The sequence below is a fragment of the Dromaius novaehollandiae genome, chromosome 3 (genome assembly GCF_036370855.1).
Source record: "Dromaius novaehollandiae isolate bDroNov1 chromosome 3, bDroNov1.hap1, whole genome shotgun sequence".
NCBI classification, from domain to species: Eukaryota; Metazoa; Chordata; class Aves; order Casuariiformes; family Dromaiidae; genus Dromaius; species Dromaius novaehollandiae.
The window spans coordinates 703,595-722,038 of record NC_088100.1 but is presented as its reverse complement, the minus strand read 5'-3'; the positions used below and the strand labels follow the sequence as shown (position 1 = coordinate 722,038).

Here is an 18,444-nt window from a genome sequence, read left to right as displayed (position 1 = left end):
TGCAGGAAGGAGTGCGATGGGGGTCTCAGGGGGCAGTGGGGGGGGGGGCGCAGTGAGGGCTCTCAGGGTGCAGCGGGGGGGTGCAGCAGAGGTGCAGAGGGCATTCAGTGGGGGGGCACAGGGTGCAGTGGGGGCTTGCAGGGCACAGTGGGGGTGCAGCGGGGGCACAGCAGGAGCTCCCAGGGTGCAGCGGGCCGGGGTGTAGCGGGGGGGTACAGCGGGGGGGTGCAGTGGAGACTCCCGGGGTGCAGTGGGAGGTGCAGTGGGGGGTGCAGTGGAGGGTGCAGTGGGGGGTGCAGTGGGGGTGCAGTGGAGACTCCCGGGGTGCAATGGAGGGTGCAGTGGGGGTGCAGTGGAGACTCCTGGGGTGCAGTGGGGGTGCAGTGGGGGTGCAGTGGGGGGTGCAGTGGGGACTCCCAGGGTGCGGGGGGTGCAGTGGAGACTCCCGGGGTGCAGTGGGGGGTGCAGTGGGGGGTGCAGTGGAGGGTGCAGTGGGGGGTGCAGTGGGGGTGCAGTGGAGACTCCCGGGGTGCAATGGAGGGTGCAGTGGGGGTGCAGTGGAGACTCCTGGGGTGCAGTGGGGGTGCAGTGGGGGTGCAGTGGGGGGTGCAGTGGGGACTCCCAGGGTGCGGGGGGTGCAGTGGGGACTCCTGGGGTGCAGTGGGGGGTGCAGTGGGGGTGCAGTGGGGACTCCCAGGGTGCGGGGGGTGCAGTGGGGACTCCTGGGGTGCAGTGGGGGGTGCAGTGCGGGCTCCCGGGGTGCAATGGGGATGCAGTGGGGGTGCAGTGGGGACTCCTGGGGTGCAGTGGGGGGTGCAGTGCGGGCTCCCGGGGTGCAATGGGGATGCAGTGGGGGGGGTGTAGTGGGGGGTGCAGCGATGGTGCAATGTGGGGGGGGGGGTGCAGTGGGGGTGCACTGGGGGCTCCCAGGCCGCGGAGGGGAGGTCGATGCGGGCCCCGCCCCGCCCCGCCGCCTTTGTGCGGGTCCCCGTCGCCATGGCAACCCCGGGCGGGCAGGTGGCCGCGGGGGGCGTGGTTTAAGGGGCCGGCCCCGCCCCCCGCCCCCGGGCCGGCCCCGCCCCCTCCCGCCCGTCACTCAGGCGAGCCGCCGGCCCCGCGCAGCCGACCCTGCTGGGGGCCCGGCCCCGCCCCCGGCGCGCGGCGCGGGCGGCGATTGGCCGAGACGGCGGCGAGGCCCCGCCCCCGCCGCGCAGGTTAGGGTGAGAGGCGATCGCGGACGGGGAGTGCGGCGGGCGCAGCCGGAGCGGGAGCGGAGCGGGAGGTACCGCCGGGCACCGGGGACAGGGCGGGGCGGGGAGGGGCAGGGCAGGGCGGCGCCCGCCCGGACCTGGCTTGTCGGGGCTCTATCGCGACGGGTGGGGCCATCGCGACAGGTGCGGGTGTCGCGACAGGCGGGGGTGTCGCGACACTCTCGGGCAGCCAGTCCCTCCACCCCCGCGGGGGCGCCTCGCGGGGGGGGGGTATCGCGGCGGCGAAGATCCGCGTGCCGCCCCCGCCGACGTACTGCGGGTCGCCTATCGCGACAGGGCCGCGGCGTCGCGACAGCCCGAAGTATGGCGGGGGGGGGCTCGCCGCAGCGCGGAGGGGTCGCGAGGGGACTGCTCCGCCCCGGCGGGCGCGGCTGCCCCGGCGGCGCCGTGTCGCGACCGGGCGCGGAGCAGCAGGTGCGCGGGGCGGGGAGCGCGGCGGCGCCGGGGCCGGCGGGGCTGCGGCAGGTGCGGGCGCGGGTCCCGCGGGACCGGGCCATTGTTCGGCGGGGCGCTCCCGGGCGGCCCCGCCCCGGCTCGGTGCGGCCTCTTTGTGCTGGGCGGCGGCACCGCGCTTTGTCTGCGGGGCCGCGCCGGGGCCGCACCGCGCCGGGGCTGCGCCCTGCACCGAGCCGGGGCTGCGCCCTGCACCGAGCCGCCCTGCACCGAGCCGCCCTGCACCGAGCCGGGGCTGCGCCCTGCACCGAGCCGCCCTGCACCGAGCCGGGGCTGCGCCCTGCACCGAGCCGCCCTGCACCGAGCCGGGGCTGCGCCGAGCCGGGGCTGCGCCCTGCAGCGGGGCTGCACCTTGCATCGAGCGTCGCTGCACCCTGTGCCAGGGCTGCACCCCACAGCGGGGCTGCACCTTGCAATGAGCCCCCCCTGCACCCCACACCGGGGCTGCACCCCACACCGGGGCTGCACCCTGCCCCGAGCCCCCCTGCGCCCCACACCAGGGCTGCGCCTTGCCCCGAGCCCCCTGCGCCCCACAGCAGGGTTGCACCTTGCATCGAGCCTCCCTGCACCCCGCGGCAGGGCTGCGCCCTGCCCCGAGCCCCCTGCCCCACATTGGGGCTGCGCCTTGCCCCGAGCCCCCTGCCCCACATCAGGGCTGTGCCCAGCCCAGCTCCGCGCCCTGGGGCAGGCGGGTCCAGCCCTCCGCCCGGGCACCCCAGCGGAGCCACCCACCCTGCCCGGCGGCCTGGCAGGGGTCACCAGCGGAGCCGGCACCCCGGGGAGGGCAGGCAGCACCCGGCGGCTCCGGTGCACGCGCGGAGCCCGCCTCGGACGGGGACCCGGCCTGCTGCCACGGGAGGGGTCCCTGCAGCAGCCTGGGGCGGGATGCGGCCGCAGCCCGGTGCCGCTGCGATGCAGCGCGCGCCCGTCGCTCGCTCGGGTGTGGCCAGGCCTGGTGCACGGCGTGCGGGGAGCACGGCGGCGCGCCAAGGTGCCCGCGGGACCGGGGCATCCCCGTGCATCCCCGGCCCCGCTCGGCCCCAGGCTGTGCCCCCCGCGCGTGGGGGTCGCCGTGGGGCGCACGGCCTCCGCCCCCATCACCGCAGGCTTGCAGGGCCCCCTTGCACCGCCCGGCTGCTGCAGGGCTCGGGTGGGCCCCCGGCCGCTGCTGCAGCCCCTCCACACAATGCGGCTCCGCCGGGCGGCACAAAGGCGGGGGCTGAGCCGCTGGCGCGGGGGGGCCGCGCTGCTCGGCACGGCACGGCACGGCACGGCTCGCTGCCTGCCCGGGGCCCGGCGAGGCCGCGGAGGGGGGAGCGGAGGGGCTGGCGCGCGGGGGCGAGCAGCAAGCGCCCCGGGCCCTGCAGAGGCTGCGGCGAGCCTGTCCGGCACGTGCACGCAGCCCACGCGGGGCTGCCCCCCCCCCCCCCCCCCCCCCGTATCCCACGCGGGGCTGGTGGCACCCGGCCTCGGCCTCCCACGCCGCCGCTCCGCAGCGGGACCCCACGGGCCGAGAGCGGCCGCGTCGCCTTGGCGTGGGTGAAGCATCCCTGGCGGCGCCGAGCAGGGGCCGGGGGCTACGTTTGCAAGCCGTGGGCCCCCCCCCCGCGGGGAGAGCAGCTGCCCGGTGCCCCCCAGCCGGCCGCCCCGCTCCCCGCCGCGCCGGGAATGCGCAGCTGCCGTCGGGCGCCGGCGCCGCCGCGGAGCCATTTGCTTGGCTGGGAATCGCTGGCGCGTGGGGGGGTCTCCGTGGGGCAGCCCCCCAGCCTGGGAGGGAGCCGCTCCCCCTGCCCGTGGGGGCCCTGCACAGCGGGGGGCTGCTTGGCGCGGGCCGGCCCCCGAGCCGCCGCGGGCCGCGACCCACCGCCGTGCCGGCGATGCCGGGCAGCCACGTGCCGTGCACGCGTGTGCCACCGCCTTTGAGGGGAGGGAGGCAGCGCTGCCTGGCTGCGCCGAGCACGGCCCCGCGCCGCGGGCACGCAGCACCGTGGGCTGGGGTCCACGCAGCGGGGTCCACGCAGCGGGGTCCACACAGGGGGGTCTCTGCAGCAGGAGTCCGTGCAGCTGGGGTCCGTGCAGCAGGGTCCATGCAGTGGGGTCTCTGCGGCAGGGGTCCATGCGCTAGAGGTCCATGCAGTGGGGCCCATGCAGCGGGGTCTCTGCAGCTGGAGCCCATGCAATGGGGTCCATGCAATGGGGTCCACGCAGGGGGGTCTCTGCGGCTGGGATCCATGCAGCTGGGGTCTCTGCAGCTGGGGTCCATGCAATGGGGTCTCTGCGGCTGGGGCCCATGCAGCGGAGTCCATGCAGTGGGGTCCATGCAAGGGGGTCTCTGCAGTGGGGGTCTCTGCAGCTAGGGTCCATGCAGCGGGGTCCATGCAGCAAGGTCTCTGCAGCAGAGGTCCATGCAGCGGGGCCCATGCAGCGGGGTCTCTGCAGCTGGGGTCCATGCAGTGGGGTCTCTGCAGCTGGGGCCCATGCAGTGGGGTGCATGCAACGGGGTCCACGCAGGGGGGTCTCTGTGGCTGGGATCCATGCAGCAGGGTCTCTGTGGCTGGGGTCCATGCAGCAGGGTCTCTGAAGCAGGGATCCATGCAATGGGGTCCACACAGGGGGGTCTCTGTGGCTGAAGTCCATGCAGTGGGGCCCATGCAGCGGGGTCTCTGCAATGGGGTCCATGCAGTGGGGTCTCTGCAGCAGGGAGCCGTCAGAGCCTCTGTTGCCCCATGTTTCTGAGGCTGCCTGGCTGCAGGGTGATGGGGGGGGCAGAGCAGGGGCGGGCACGGGGCTGCGTGCCTGGGGAGGGCCCGTGGGTCTGCGCGGGGCCCTGGCCTGCCGTGTGGCCCAGCCTCAGCGGGACGCGCTGCCCCAGGCAGCTGTGCGGCTTGTGCGTGCCGGTGCCGTGCTCGGGCGGGTCGATCGCGTTTGACCTTCATCTCCCGGATGAATTATGGATCTCGTCTGGGGAAGCTCCGCCGGCCGGAGCGGGGCGAGGGATGCATGAGCTGGCGGCACGGCGGCACCCGAGCTCGCGCCTCCCCTCCCGGCCCCTTGTGCCCTTGCAGAGCCATGCTGGCCAACGCGGCCACGATGCGGATCCTCATCAAGGGGGGGAAGGTGGTGAACGACGACTGCACGCTGGAGGCGGACGTCTACATCGAGAACGGCATCATCCAGCAAGTGGGCCGCGAGCTCATGATCCCCGGCGGCGCCAAGGTCATCGACGCCACCAGCAAGCTCGTCATCCCCGGCGGCATCGACACCAGCACCCACTTCCACCAGACCTTCATGAACGCCACCTGCGTGGACGACTTCTACCACGGCACCAAGGTACCGCCGGGCTGGCTGGCGCCGGGCAGCGGGTGGCAGGGACGAGCAGTGCGGCGGGGCTGCAAGCGCGGGAGCGCCCCGTTGCACCCGCCGAGCGGTGCCTGCAAGGAGCCGCCGAGCCGAATCGCAGCGCGCCCGGCGAGGCTGTCCAGTGACACGGGGCAGCTATTTAAAGCTGCCCTGTTTTGCGGCAGATTAGCCTCTCGTCTCAGGGGCCGGCTCCCGTGCCCGGCCGGGCTGGCTGCCGGTCCCGGGTGCCGCCGGGCCGCTGCGGCGCAGAGCGAGCGGCTGCAGCAGCAGCACTTTGTGCCTGCCCGGGACCCGCGGGCACTGCTGGGCTCCGATGCTTTTGCGGAGATGCTCTTTGCAGCCGGGGCAGCTTTTTGCACCAAGGAAAACCTCCTCCTGGGCCGCGCTGATGGCCAGCAGCATCAGCCCCTGCTCCAGCGCAGAGCTCGCGCGCGAGGCAGGGACAGCGGTGCGCGGGGCCGTGCATCGCCAGGAACGGTGCTGCAGCCCCTGTCCTGCCGCGGCACGCGTGTGTTCTCTGCAGTGCCGGGTGCCGCTGCCCGCCGGCGCCCCGGGGGCCAGTGCCGCCTCGTCCCCGGGCCGCCTGGCACCGCAGCCCGCACAGAGCAGCCTTTGTGCAGCGCCGGCCGTGCCTGGCTCCGGGGCGCCGAGCCCCGCGGCGGGAGCGCAGCATCCCCGGGACGGGGGGGCTCCGGCGCGGTGCTGCGGCAAAGGGGCGGCGCGGCGAGGGGCCGGAGGGCCGCGGCGACGTGCCAAGGAGGGCCAGGGCTGTGGCTGAGCCCGGCGCCCAGCCCCGGCTCGGCCAGCCCGCGGCAGCCTGCCAGGGCGGGTGGGTAAAGGAGCTTTGGGGATTAGCCGGGCCGGGTGAGCCGGGGACGCCGCCGGGGCGCCGCGGCTCTCGCCCTGCTGCCCACGCGCGCCGTGCCGGGGGGGCAGCGGGGTCCGGGCAGCCCCGTCCCCGCTCGGGTCCTGCCGGCCTCATCCTGCCCGTGCCGGGGATGCAGTGCGGGGGGGGGTTTGCAGGGACTTTGTGCCCAGGCCCGTGTAGGGCAGCACCCCGACACCCCAAACGCAGCGAGCAGGGTGCTGGGAAGGGGCGGCAGACGGTGCCCGGGCTCCCCGGCGTGCACTGCGCCCCAACGCGCTCCTGCAATGGGGCAGCTGCGGGCAAGGCCAGGGCGCTGCGTGGGTCAGTTTGCACCCATGGGGCTGAGGTGGGGGGTCCCTGCGTGTGCACAGAGCCCAGATCCCCGCCTGGCCCTGGCCACCGTGGGGGTCCCGCACAGCTCCGCCGGGTGCGGCCACCGCGGTGCAAAGAGCCCGGGCCGGGCCGGCTGCTCGGGGGTGAGCAGGGCTCGGGAGGGTGAGCGCTGCCCCACGGCATGGGGGGCACAGCCGGCCCCGGGGGTCGTTCGCCCGGGGACCAGCTCGGTGGGCGCCGCTGACGCCTGTCGCCCGCAGGCAGCCCTGGTGGGAGGGACGACGATGATCATCGGCCACGTGCTGCCCGACAAGGAGACCTCGCTGCTGGACGCCTACGAGAAGTGCCGCAGCCTGGCTGACCCCAAGGTGTGCTGCGACTACGCCCTGCACATGGGCATCACTTGGTGGGCGCCCAAGGTGAGTCTGGCGCTGGGGGCATCCCGGGCACTGCGGCATCCCTGGGCGCGCAACATTCCCGGGCAGCGTGGCATTCCCGGGCAGTGCGGCATCCCTGGGCACACAATATTCCCAGGCAGTGCGGCATCCCTGGGCAGCGCAGCATCCACAGGCAGTGCGGCATCCCTGGGAGTGCAGCATCCCTGGGAGGGCAGCATCCCTGAGCAGCGCAGCATCCCTGGGAGCGCAGCGTCACTGGGCCGGCACAGCATCCCTGGCAGTGCGGCATCCCCAGGAATGCAGCATCCCTGGGCAGCTCAGAATCCCTGGGTAGCACAGCATCCCCGGCCAGCGCAGCATCCCCAGGAGCACAGCATCCTCGGCCAGTGCAGCATGCCCAGCCAGTGCAGCATCCTTGGGAGCGCAGCATCCCCGGCAGTGCGGCATCCCTGGGCACACAATATTCCCAGGCAGTGCGGCATCCCTGGGCAGTGCGGCATTCCCGGGAGCGCAGCATCCCTGAGCAGCGCAGCATCCCTGAGCAGCGCAGCATCCCCGGGCAGTGCAGCATCCCTGGCAGTGCGGCATCCCCAGGAACGCAGCATCCCTGGGCAGCTCAGAATCCCTGGGTAGCACAGCATCCCTGGCCAGCGCAGCATCCCCAAGCAGCGCAACATCCCCAGCCAGCACAGCATCCTGGGCCAGTGCAGCATCCCCAGCCAGTGCAGCATCCTTGGGAGCGCAGCATCCCCGGCAGTGCGGCATCCGCAGGAACGCAGCATCCCTGGCCAGCACAGCATCCCTGGGCAATGCAGCATCCCCCACTAGCTCGGCATCCCCGGCCAGCACAGCATCCCCTGGGCAGCTCAGCATCCCCGGGAGCACGGCATCCCTGGGAGCACGGCATCCCCCAGCCAGCTCAGCATCCCTGGCCGGCACAGCATCCCCCGGGAGCACAGCATCCTCGGGAGCACGGCATCACCATCATCCCCGCGGCAAGGAGGGAGCTGGGGCCGTGGGCGGCCGGCTAACAGCTGCCGCAGCCGGGGCTAATTCCTGCCCGGCCCCGCCGCCGCCTGCCTGGGCCCGCTGATCCCATTAGCCGCTTGTTTGGGTTGTTTGGCGCTAGCCCCCGGCTCCCTTTTGAGCTGCCTTTATCCGGGATCACCCCGCGGGGCTGAGCTCCCGGCGGCGGGAGGGCTCCCAGCGCCGTGCCCCCCCCGGGGGCTGCTGGCCGTGCAGCGCCTGGCACCGCGGGCGCCCGGCCGGGACCGGTCCCCGACCCGAATGCTGGTGACCAGTGCTAAAATGCCGCTGTGCCCCGCTGCGTGTCACCCCCCCAAATCCCCCCAGGGTTGTGCACCGATGTCGCACCGGCCCCTGTGCCTGCCCCATGGAGGGGGGCACCTCGTCCCATACCTGCCCCATGGGGGGGGCATCTCACCCTGGGCCTGCCCCATGGAGGGGGGCACCTTGCCCCATACCTGCCACATGGGGGGGGGCATCTCACCCTGGGCCTGCCCCATGGAGGGGGGCACCTTGCCCCATACCTGCCACATGGGGGGGGGCATCTCACCCTGGGCCTGCCCCATGGAGGGGGGCAACTCGCCCCATACCTGCCCCATCGGGGGGGGGATCTCACCCTGGGCCTGCCCCATGGAGGGGAGCACCTCGCCCCATACCTGCCACATGCAAGGGGGGCATCTCACCCTGGGCCTGCCCCATGGAGGGGGGCACCTCGCCCCATACCTGCCCCATCGGTGGGGGCATCTCACCCTGGGCCTGCCCCATGGAGGGGGGCACCTCACCCCATACCTGCCCCATCGGTGGAGGCATCTCACCCTGGGCCTGCCCCATGGAGGGGGGCACCTTGCCCCATATCTGCCCCATGGGAGGGGAGCGTCTCACCCTGGGCCCGCCCTATGGAGGGGGGCACCTCACCCCATGCCTGCCCCATGGAGGGGCACCTTGCCCCACGCCAAGCCCATGGAGGGGGCATGCCACCCCGTGCCTGCCCCACGGAGGGGGAGCGAGTCCCCCCCCTCCTGCCCCATGGCGGGGCACCTTGACCAGCGCCACGGTGCCCCGGCCGCGCTGACCCGGGGCCCCCCCCACGCAGGTGAAGGCGGAGATGGAGACGCTGGTGCGGGAGAAGGGGGTGAACTCCTTCCAGATGTTCATGACCTACAAGGACCTGTACATGCTGCGGGACAGCGAGCTCTACCAGGTCTTCCGCGCCTGCCGCGACTTCGGTGCCATCGCCCGTGTGCACGCCGAGAACGGCGAGCTGGTGGCCGAGGTGAGCGGCGGGGGGGGCGCGGGGGGGCACCCGGCCGGGCCCGCTCGCCCGCACGGCTCCCAGCCTAACCCCCCTTCCGCAGGGAGCCAAGGAGGCGCTGGATCTGGGCATCACGGGGCCCGAGGGCATCGAGATCAGCCGGCCGGAGGAGGTAGGTCGCGGCCGGCGTTGGTGGCGCGGACGGGACCCTCCCCACAGCCTGCACCCACTCGTGCACCCACCTGCACCCCCGTCCATGCACCCACTCGTGCACCCACCCGCACACCCGTCCGTGCACCGGTCTGCAGCCGTCCATGCACCCACTCGTGCAACCACCTGTGCACCCGTCCATGCACCCACTCGTGCACCCACCTGCACGCCCGTCCCTGCACCCACTTGTGCACCCACCTGCACGCCCATCCATGCACCAATCTGCAGCTGTCCATGCACCCACTCGTGCACCCACCTGCACACCCGTCCGTGCACTGGTCTGCAGCCGTCCATGCACCCACTCGTGCACCCACCTGCACCCACTCGTGCACCCGCCTGCACACCCGTCCAAGCACCCACTCGTGCACCCACCTGCACACCCGTCCGTGCACCGGTCTGCAGCCGTCCATGCACCCACTCGTGCACCCACCTGCACACCCGTCCATGCACCCACTCGTGCACCCACCTGCACACCCATCCATGCACCCACTCGTGCAACCACCTGCATGCTGGTCCGTGCACCAATCTGCAGCTGTCCGTGCACCCACTTGTGCACCCACCTGCACGCCCGTCCATGCGCCCACTCGTGCACCCACCTGCATGCCTGTCCGTGCACCGGTCTGTAGCCATCTGTGCACCCACTCGTGCACCCACCTGCACGCCCGTCCGTGCATCAATCTGTGGCCATCCAAGCACCCACTCGTGCACCCACCCGCACACTCGTCCGTGCACCCACTCGTGCACCCACCTGCACGCCCATCCATGCACCCACTCGTGCACCCACCTGCACACCCGTCCATGCACCCACTCATGCACCCACCTGCACGCCCATCCATGCACCGCATCCTGCGCGCTGGCCCCAGCTTGGCCCAGCGGGGCCTGACCCTGCGCCGCGCCGCGGTGGCCGTGCCGTGCCGTGCCGTGCCGCGCCATGCCGCTCCGTGCCCGGCGGCTCAGCGCCCGCTCTCCCCGCAGCTGGAGGCCGAGGCCACGCACCGCGTCATCACCATTGCCAACAGGGTGAGTCCCCCCGCGCCGCGCGCGGCCGAGCCCCCCGGTGCAGCGCCCGCCCCTGCACCCCGCCGTGGGGCCCTGCCGCCCGCGACGCGGCGCGCTCGCCCCACGGCACGAGGGGTGCGCCGGGGTCCCGGCCCCACGGCGCCGTGGGGCGGGCGGCACTGACGCCGCTGCCCGCAGACCCACTGCCCCGTCTACCTGGTGAACGTCTCCAGCATGTCGGCGGGGGACGTGGTCGCCGCCGCCAAGATGCAAGGTAGGGGGGCGGCGCGGCCGGGGCGACCCACGGCGACGGGGGGCAGGCGGCCCCCTTCCCCCCCCCGGGACGGCCTCTGAGCTCCGCCCCTGCCCCATAGCCACGCCCCCAATGAGCCCGAGCCCCGCCCACCATGTGGCCCCACCCCCATGTGCTCCCTAGCTCCACCCCCTCCATGTGACCACGCCCCCCGCCCATCGGGCCCTGCCCCTACAGCATGAGCCCTGCTAGCTCCGCCCCTCCCCATGGCCACGCCCATGCAGTGAGACCTGGCTCCGCCCCCACAAGGCCCCGCCCATCCATTAGACCCCCCCCATCTGCCCGCCTATGCGGCCCCTTCTCCTCCCCCTATAGCCCCTATGGACCCCCGCCCTATGGGGGCCTCGTGCATGTGGGGCGCGTGGGGACACGCGGGACGGGGCGGGGGCACAGGGCACGTGGGGACACGCAGGGACGTGGGGCACACGCGCAGACGTGGCAGCACACCCGGGTGAGTGTGCACGCACAGCTGGGGCACACGCGTGGGCACACACGCGCCGACACGGGCCACGCGCGGGATCACGCCACGCGCTCCCCTCGTGCAAAGAGGCGCGTGCGCGAGCAGCAGCGCGCGGTGCTGCTACGGGGGCGTGCGTTGCACGCAGGCACGTTTGCATGCGTGTGTGCACCGCGGGCCCGCGCAGCCAGCGCGGACGTGGGGACGCAGCCACGCGAGCACACACGTGCAGAGCTGCATGCTCGGCACCCCTCGCACCCGCGGGCTTGCACACCCCCCTCGCACGCCCGCTGCCGCCTCCCCGCCCGCACCCACGCCCGTGCCTCCGTCCCGGCAGGGAAGGTGGTGTACGCGGAGACGACCACGGCGCACGCCACGCTCACCGGGCTGCACTACTACCACCAGGACTGGTTCCATGCCGCGGCCTACGTCACCGTGCCGCCCCTCCGCCTGGACACCAACACCTCCGCCTACCTCATGAGCCTGCTCGCCAAGTAAGGCCCCGGCCCCCCGCGCCCCACGGACCCCCTGCGGCGTGGATGCCATGCACCCGGGGCTTCCCGCTCCCCGGAGCCCTGCTGCGTGGGTGCCGTGCACGCCGGCACCGTGCATCCGGGGCATCCCACTCCTTGGAGCTGTGCTGCATGGGTGCCGTGCACCTGGAGCATCCTGCTCTCCAGAGCCCTGCTGCATGGGTGCCGTGCACGCCGGCACCGTGCATCCGGGGCATCCCACTCCTTGGAGCTGTGCTGCACGGGTGCCATGCACCCAGGGCATCCCACTGCCCGGAGCCCTGCTGCGTGGGTGCTGTGCTCCCTGGTGCCGTGCACCCGAGGCATCCCACTGCCTGGAGCCCTGCTGCGTGGGTGCCATGCACCCGGGGCATCTTTCTCCCTGCAGCCCTGCTGCATGGCTGCCGTGTACCTGGGGCATCCTGCTGCGCAGAGCCCTGCTGCATGGGTGCTGTGCACCCGGGGCATCCCCATGCCCTGCTGCATGGGTGCTGTGCACCCCGGTACTGTGCACTCGAGGCATCCTGCTCCCTGGAGCTGTTCTGCATGGGTGCCATGCACCTGGAGCATCCCACTGCCTGGAGCCCTGCTGCATGGGTGCTGTGCACCCAGGGCATCCCCGTGCCCTGCTGCATGGGTGCTGCGCTCCCCGGAGCCATGCACCTGGGGCATCCCACTGCCCAAAGCCCTGCTGCATGGGTGCCATGCACCAAGGGCATCTTTATCCCTGGAGCCCTGCTGCATGGGTGCCGTGCACCCAGGGCATCCCGGTGCCCTGCTGCATGGGTGCTGTGCTCCCCGGTGCCATGCACCCAGGGCATCCCACTGCCTGGAGCCCTGCTGCATGGGTGCTGTGCACCCGGGGCATCCCGGTGCCCTGCTGCATGGGTGCCGCGCTCCCCGGCGCCGTGCATCCCCGCTAGCAGTGACGCTGCCGCCATCCGCCTCTGCCCGCAGCGACACGCTGAACGTCGTCGCCTCTGACCACCGGCCCTTCAGCCCCAAGCAGAAAGCCATGGGCAAGGAGGACTTCACCAAGATCCCGCACGGCGTCAGCGGCGTGCAGGACCGCATGAACATCATCTGGGAGCGAGGCGTGGTGCGTGCGTGGCCCGGGCCGGCGGGGCCGGGGCGGCCGGGATGGGCGGGACGCGGCGGGCTGCTCCGGCTGCTGCGCCTCAGCCCCTTCCCCGCCGCAGGTCGGGGGCAAGATGGACGAGAACCGCTTCGTGGCCGTGACCAGCTCCAACGCCGCCAAGATCCACAACCTGTACCCGCGCAAGGGCCGCATCATCCCCGGGGCCGACGCCGACGTCGTGGTGTGGGACCCCGAGGCCACCAAGTAGGCGGGGCCGGGAGGGCGCTGGGGGGGGCGCCGGGGGGGCCGCCGGGCCCCCCCCTCACCGGCCCCTCCGCCCCGCGCAGGACCATCTCGGCCAGCACCCAGGTGCAGGGGGGGGACATCAACCTGTACGAGAACATGCGCTGCCACGGGGTGCCCCTGGTCACCATCAGCCGCGGGCGCGTGGTCTACGAGAACGGCGTCTTCATGTGCGCCGAGGGCACCGGCAAGTTCTGCCCCCTCCGCTCCTTCCCGGACTCCGTCTACAAGAAGCTGGTGCAGCGGGAGAAGGTAGGAGGGGACGCGGCGGCGGTGGGGACCGGGGCGGTCGCGGCGGCGTGGGGAGCATCGGGCCGCGGGGGCACGGCGCGGTCCCCGCGGGCAGGAGCAGGGAGGAGGAGGAGGATGGAGGAGCCCGGCGTGGTGGCCGTGGTGCAGAGCTTTGGGGGTGCTGGGGTCTCCGCCGTGGGGCTGCCCCGCGGTGCATCGCCGGGACCGCTCCGTGCCCCCGTGCCGGCCGCCGCGGAGGATGCGCGGGGCGTCGCTTGCCTGCGCGGGCGTCGCGCCTGGCTGCCGGGGGGGTCACGGCTTGGCACCGCCGCAGGGGACGGGGCCGCCGGCCGCCCCGTCGGTCACCCGCCACCCCCGCCCGCGTCCCCGGCTGCGCCCCGTCCCCGCCGTCGCGCCGGCCCCGGGGAGCCGGTCCTCCCGGGGAAGGGCCCCCCGTGGCCTCCCGCGTCGCGGCCATCCGCACCCCGGCTCACGGCACGCTCCGCTTTTGTCTCCCTTCCGGCAGAGTTTAAAGCTCCGGGGTGTGGATCGCACCCCGTACCTGGGGGACGTGGCCGTGGCCGTGCATGCCGGGAAAAAAGAGACGGGGACGCCGCTGGCGGATACGCCCACGCGGCCGGCCACGCGGCACGGGGGCATGAGGGACCTGCACGAGTCCAGCTTCAGCCTATCCGGTAAGAGCGGGGCCGCGGCGGGGGCCCCGGCGTGCCCACCCGGCCGCGGCGCCTCGACGGGGTGCAGAGCCACCCCGCGGGGGCGGCCGCGGCGGGGGGGACGCGGGGACGGGGCGCTTCCCAGCCCCCCCCCCCCCCCGCCGGGCCGGCCCTTGCCCCCCCCCCAGGCCCCGTGCACCGGGGCAGGGCTCCCTCCCCTCCCCCGGCGCGGCTGTTTTCCCCCCGGGGGGCACAGCCGGGCGGCCCCCTCGCCCGCTGCCGGTCGCCCTGGGGGGGTCACCCAGGGAGGGGGGGCTGCGCAGAGATGGGTGTCCCGTGGGGGCACCCGTGGGGCTGGTGGTGGTGCCCGGGGGGTGCCGGCGGAGGAGAGGGGCTGCGTGGGGATGGGGGAGCGGCTGGGGCCCCGCGGGGATGCGACTGTTCCCGGGGATGGTGTGGTGCCCGGGGGTTGCCGGTGCAGCCGTGCCCAGGGGATGCTGGTGTGGTGCCCGGGGGATGCTGGCGTGGCCGTTCCCAGGGATGCTGGCACAGCCGTTCCTGGGGGATGCTGGTGCGGCTGTTCCCAGGGATGCTGGTGTGGTGCCCAGGGGATGCTGGCACGGCCGATGCTGGTGCAGCCATTCCCATGGGTCTGGCATGGCCGATCCCGGGGGGATGCTGGTGCGGCTGATCCCGGGAGATGCTGATGCAGCCGTGCCTGGGGGATGCCGGTGCAACCATGCCTGGGGGATGCTGGCATGGCCGATGCTGGCGTGGCCGTTCCCGGGGGATGCTGGTGCTGCTGTGCCTGGGGGATGCTGGCGTGGCCATTCCCAGGGGATGCTGGTGCAGCCATTCCTGGGGATGCTGGCACGGCCGTGCCTGTGGGTCTGGTGTGGCCATGCCCAGGGCATGCTGGTGCGGCCGTTCCCAGGGGTCTGGCACAGCCATTCCCGGGGAATGCTGGTGCAGCCGTGCCCGGGGGATGCTGGTGTGGTGCCTGGGGGACGCTGGTGTGGCCGTTCCTGGGGGATGCTGGTGTGGTGCCTGGGGGACGCTGGTGCGGCCGTGTCTGGGGCATGCTGGTGCTGCTGTTCACAAGGGATGCTGGCACCGCCGTTCCCGGGGGATGCTGGTGCGGCCGATCCCGGGGGATGCTGGTGTGGCTGTGCCCATGGGTCTGGCATGGCCGTGCCCGGGGGATGCTGGTGCTGCCATTCCTGGGGATGCTGGCGTGGCTGTTCCCAGGGGATGCTGGTGCAGCTGTGCCCCGGGATGCTGGTGTGGTGCCCGGGGGATGCTGGCATGGCCGTGTCAGGGAGATGCTGGTGTGGCCGTGCCCATGGGTCTGGCGCGGCCGTGCCCGGGGGATGCTGTTGCGGCCGTTCCCAGGGGGAGGCTGGCAGTGCCATTCCCGGGAATGCTGGTGCGGCCGTTCCCGGGGATGCTGGTGCAGCCGTGCCGTGGGTCTGGCGTGGCCGTTGCCGGGGGATGCTGGCGCGGCCATTCCCGGGGGGAAGCTGGCAGTGCCGTTCCTGGGGGATGCTGGTGTGGTGCCTGGGGGATGCTGGTGCAGCCATTCCCATGGGTCTGGTGCAGCCGTTCCCAGGAATGCTGGTGCGGCCATTCCCGGGGGATGCTGGTGCGGCCGTTCCCAGGAGGATGCTGGCAGGGCCGTTCCCGGGGATGCTGGTGCAGCCATTCCCACGGGTCTGGCGCGGCCGTTCCCAGGGATGCTGTTGCGGCCGTTCCCGGGGATGCTGCTGCGTTGGTGCCGTGGGTCTGGCGCGGCCGTGCCGGGCGCTGCTGCGTGCCGCATGCCCCCCTGACCGGCCGCCGTCTCTTGCAGGTTCTCAGATCGATGACCACGTTCCAAAGCGAGCTTCGGCCCGGATTCTCGCTCCCCCCGGAGGCCGGTCGAGCGGCATTTGGTAGAGCCGGCGACCTGTCCCCCAACTGAGGACGCGGGCGCTGCGCCCCACGCCGCCCCCGCCCCGCCGCCGGCCGGCCGGGCCCCCCCGGGGGGGCTCCCCGCGCCGCCCGAGCCCTGCACCAGCGTGGCTGCCGCCGCCGCCGCCGAGCCGAGCCGAGCCCAGGGCGGGGGGGGGCCGCCGGCGCGGGGCGGGGGGCCGCCCCGGCCCTTTTCTGTTTGCACGTTGGGTTTGGATCAGTGATTTTTCTTTTTTCCTTTCCTTTTTTCGACTTGTTTGTGCATCACGTGGAAATAATCTGAAGTGGTTTGTGTCGCTAGCGTTAGGGGAGAAGCGGGAGAAGCGGGGACCCCGGCCCACCCCTCCCTGCCCGTCCCATCCCGGGGGCGCCCGTTTGCACACGCGCGTGCAACCCGCCGCGCGCCGTGCCGCGGGCTCCCCGCTGCCCCGTGCACGCGCCCGGCCCTGCGCGCGGGGTCTCCAGCGGCACACGCGTGTGCACGCGTGCCGGGAGCGTGCCCCGGCCCTCTCCATCCCCGCCGCCCTCCGGCCCCGGCCCCGGGCTCTCGGCCCCGCCGACGCAATGGTGCTATCCCGGCCCCGCTCCCCTCTCCCGTCTCCTCCGCCTTGTTCCTTCGGGGTAGTGTGAAATGTGAAATGTAACTTGTGCACTTTTCCCCCCTAGTTGGTCGCCGTAGGCGCGCGGGCGGGCGGCCGGGGGTCCCGGCGGCGGCGGTGGCCCGGCCCCCCGGGCAGCCCTGCCCGCCCCCCCGGGTAGTAGCGTGTTGGCCGTTTTAGGAACCTGCCGTGCGTTTCTGTTTGCTCATTAAAGACGGTTCTCACAGCGCCCGGCCTCGCTGCCTGCTTGGGGGTGGCGCGGGGAGGGGGGGCTCGCCGGGGCTCTGCACCGTGCCCCCTCCCCGCGTGCGCTCTGTGCACCGTGTCCCAGCTGTGCCGCCCCTCTTGCTACGGCTCCCTCGGCACGGAGGGGCTTTGGGGACCTGGGCAGCCCCCTCCAGCGTGGGCACCCCCCGCCCGGGGGCTGCAGCCACCCCCGTCCCGGGGCCAGGGCGGGCGGACAGGAGCTGGGGGGGGGCGAAGGGGCTCCACGCTGCAGCCAGCCCGGAGCACACGGATGCACACACACACACGTGCACACACACGTGCACACACACGTGCACACACACACATGTGCATGCACACACACGTGCACACACCGGCTTCAGCCTCTCTGCCTCGCTGCCCGTCCGGTGCTCACGGTGGCACCGAAACGTCTCCCGAGCCTTGCGGGCGTCGGGCATGGAGGGGGGGTCACATTGCAAGGACACGCGCACACCGTGGAGGGGCACGTTGCAGGGACACGCACCCCCCGGCCGGCTCCGTCCCACGGCGTGCAGACCCGCGGGGCGAGAGGCCCCTGGCTGCGGCCGCTGCTGCAGGAGAGCGGGCAAAGCCACGCGTCGGAGCGGCTGCCTGGGGACACAGGCGTGTGGGGACACGGAGGTGGCTCTGCCACCCCCCGGCAGAGGGAACCGCAGCAGCGCCAGCCGCGCGCAGCCGCACCGCTAGTGCAGGCGTGACAGCGGGGAGGGCGAAGGCGGGTGCACACGTGTGTGCGCACACGGACATGCACATGCACACATGCACTGCTGAGATGCACACGCATGCACACGCACGTGCATACACGCATGCACTGCTGGTATGCATGCACACATGCACGCACGCATGCACTGCTGAGATGCACACGCATGCACACACGCATGCATGCACTGCTGAGATAAAGGCATGTGCATACATGCACTGCTGACATACACATGCATGCACGCACACATGCATGCACGCATGCACTGCTGGGATGCACACACACACACGTGCACATGCATGCACACACGCACTGCTGAGATGCACACGGTGGAGATGGGGCGTGGGGGGGGCTCCGGGTGCAGACAGGGCACAGGCAGGATGTGGGGGGGGCAAAGGGGCTCTGGGGTGTGAGTGTGGTGTGGGGCTCTAGGGGAGGTCCCGGGCGCGGGGGGTCTGGCGTTTGGGGCTGCTGGGTGTCCCAGGGGGTCTCTGGGCTGCCAGGGGGTGCGGGGGGGTCCCACATAGTATTGGGGGGGATCCCAGGGAGGCTCTGGCTCTCCCGGGGGGGGGGGGTCCTGACAGGCTCTGGTGTGTGGGCGTCCCAGGAGTTCTGGGGGGGTCCCAGGAGGGCTCTAAGGGCCCAGGGTGGCCCGGGGCTCTGTGGGTCTGGGATGGCTTGGGGGCTCCTGGGGGTCCAGGGGGGCTCTGAGGGGCTTTGGGGGATCTCAGGGGCCTGGAGTCCCTGGAGGGCTCTGGGAGTCCCGGGGGGTCCTGGAGGAGCTCAGGGGGCCCCAGGGGGTCCACGGGGGGCTCTGAGGGCTTGGGGGGGTTGGGGGGTCCTGTGGGTCCTGGGGATGCTCTGGGGGACCCATGGGTCCAGAGGGGTCTCTGGGGTCACAAGAAGGACCTTGTGGGTCCCAGGGGTCTCTGGGGTCACAAGAAGGACCTTGTGGGTCCCAAGGGTCTGGAGGGGCTCAGGGCGCCCCGGGGGTCCCACAGGGTCCCAGAGGGGATTCGGGGGGCCCAGGGGGTCTAGGGAGGTCCAGGGTGGCTCTGGGGTCACCGGGGTCCCGAAGGTCCCTGGGACGCCCCGGGGGGCCCGGGGGGGGGGGGTCTCCAGAGGACCCAGGAGGGCTCCGGCGATCACAGGAGGTCCCGGGTACCGGTGATCCTGACTGTCCTGGCAGTTGC

The 18,444-nt window shown here is 73.2% G+C and overlaps 2 protein-coding genes across 3 annotated transcripts in view; one reads left to right on the top strand and one right to left on the bottom strand.

Annotated features, from left to right (window-relative positions):
• Positions 1-18,444, bottom strand: part of HADHB (hydroxyacyl-CoA dehydrogenase trifunctional multienzyme complex subunit beta) — a 644,785-nt gene that overhangs the window by 563,666 nt on the left and 62,675 nt on the right. The gene's annotated exons all lie outside the window — the stretch shown is intronic.
• Positions 1,217-16,516, top strand: DPYSL5 (dihydropyrimidinase like 5). 2 transcript variants are annotated; one of them, XM_064508176.1, is made up of 13 exons: positions 1,217-1,282; positions 4,790-5,054; positions 6,546-6,704; positions 8,803-8,982; positions 9,065-9,133; positions 10,147-10,191; positions 10,369-10,444; positions 11,278-11,434; positions 12,410-12,551; positions 12,652-12,794; positions 12,878-13,085; positions 13,591-13,759; positions 15,588-16,516. In XM_064508176.1, the coding sequence occupies exons 2-13, from the start codon at positions 4,794-4,796 to the stop codon at positions 15,671-15,673; spliced, it is 1,695 nt and encodes a 564-aa protein (XP_064364246.1). In that variant the 5' UTR covers positions 1,217-1,282; positions 4,790-4,793; the 3' UTR covers positions 15,674-16,516. The 2 variants fall into 2 exon arrangements, with proteins under 2 accessions (XP_064364246.1, XP_064364247.1); XM_064508177.1 differs by lacking the exon at positions 13,591-13,759.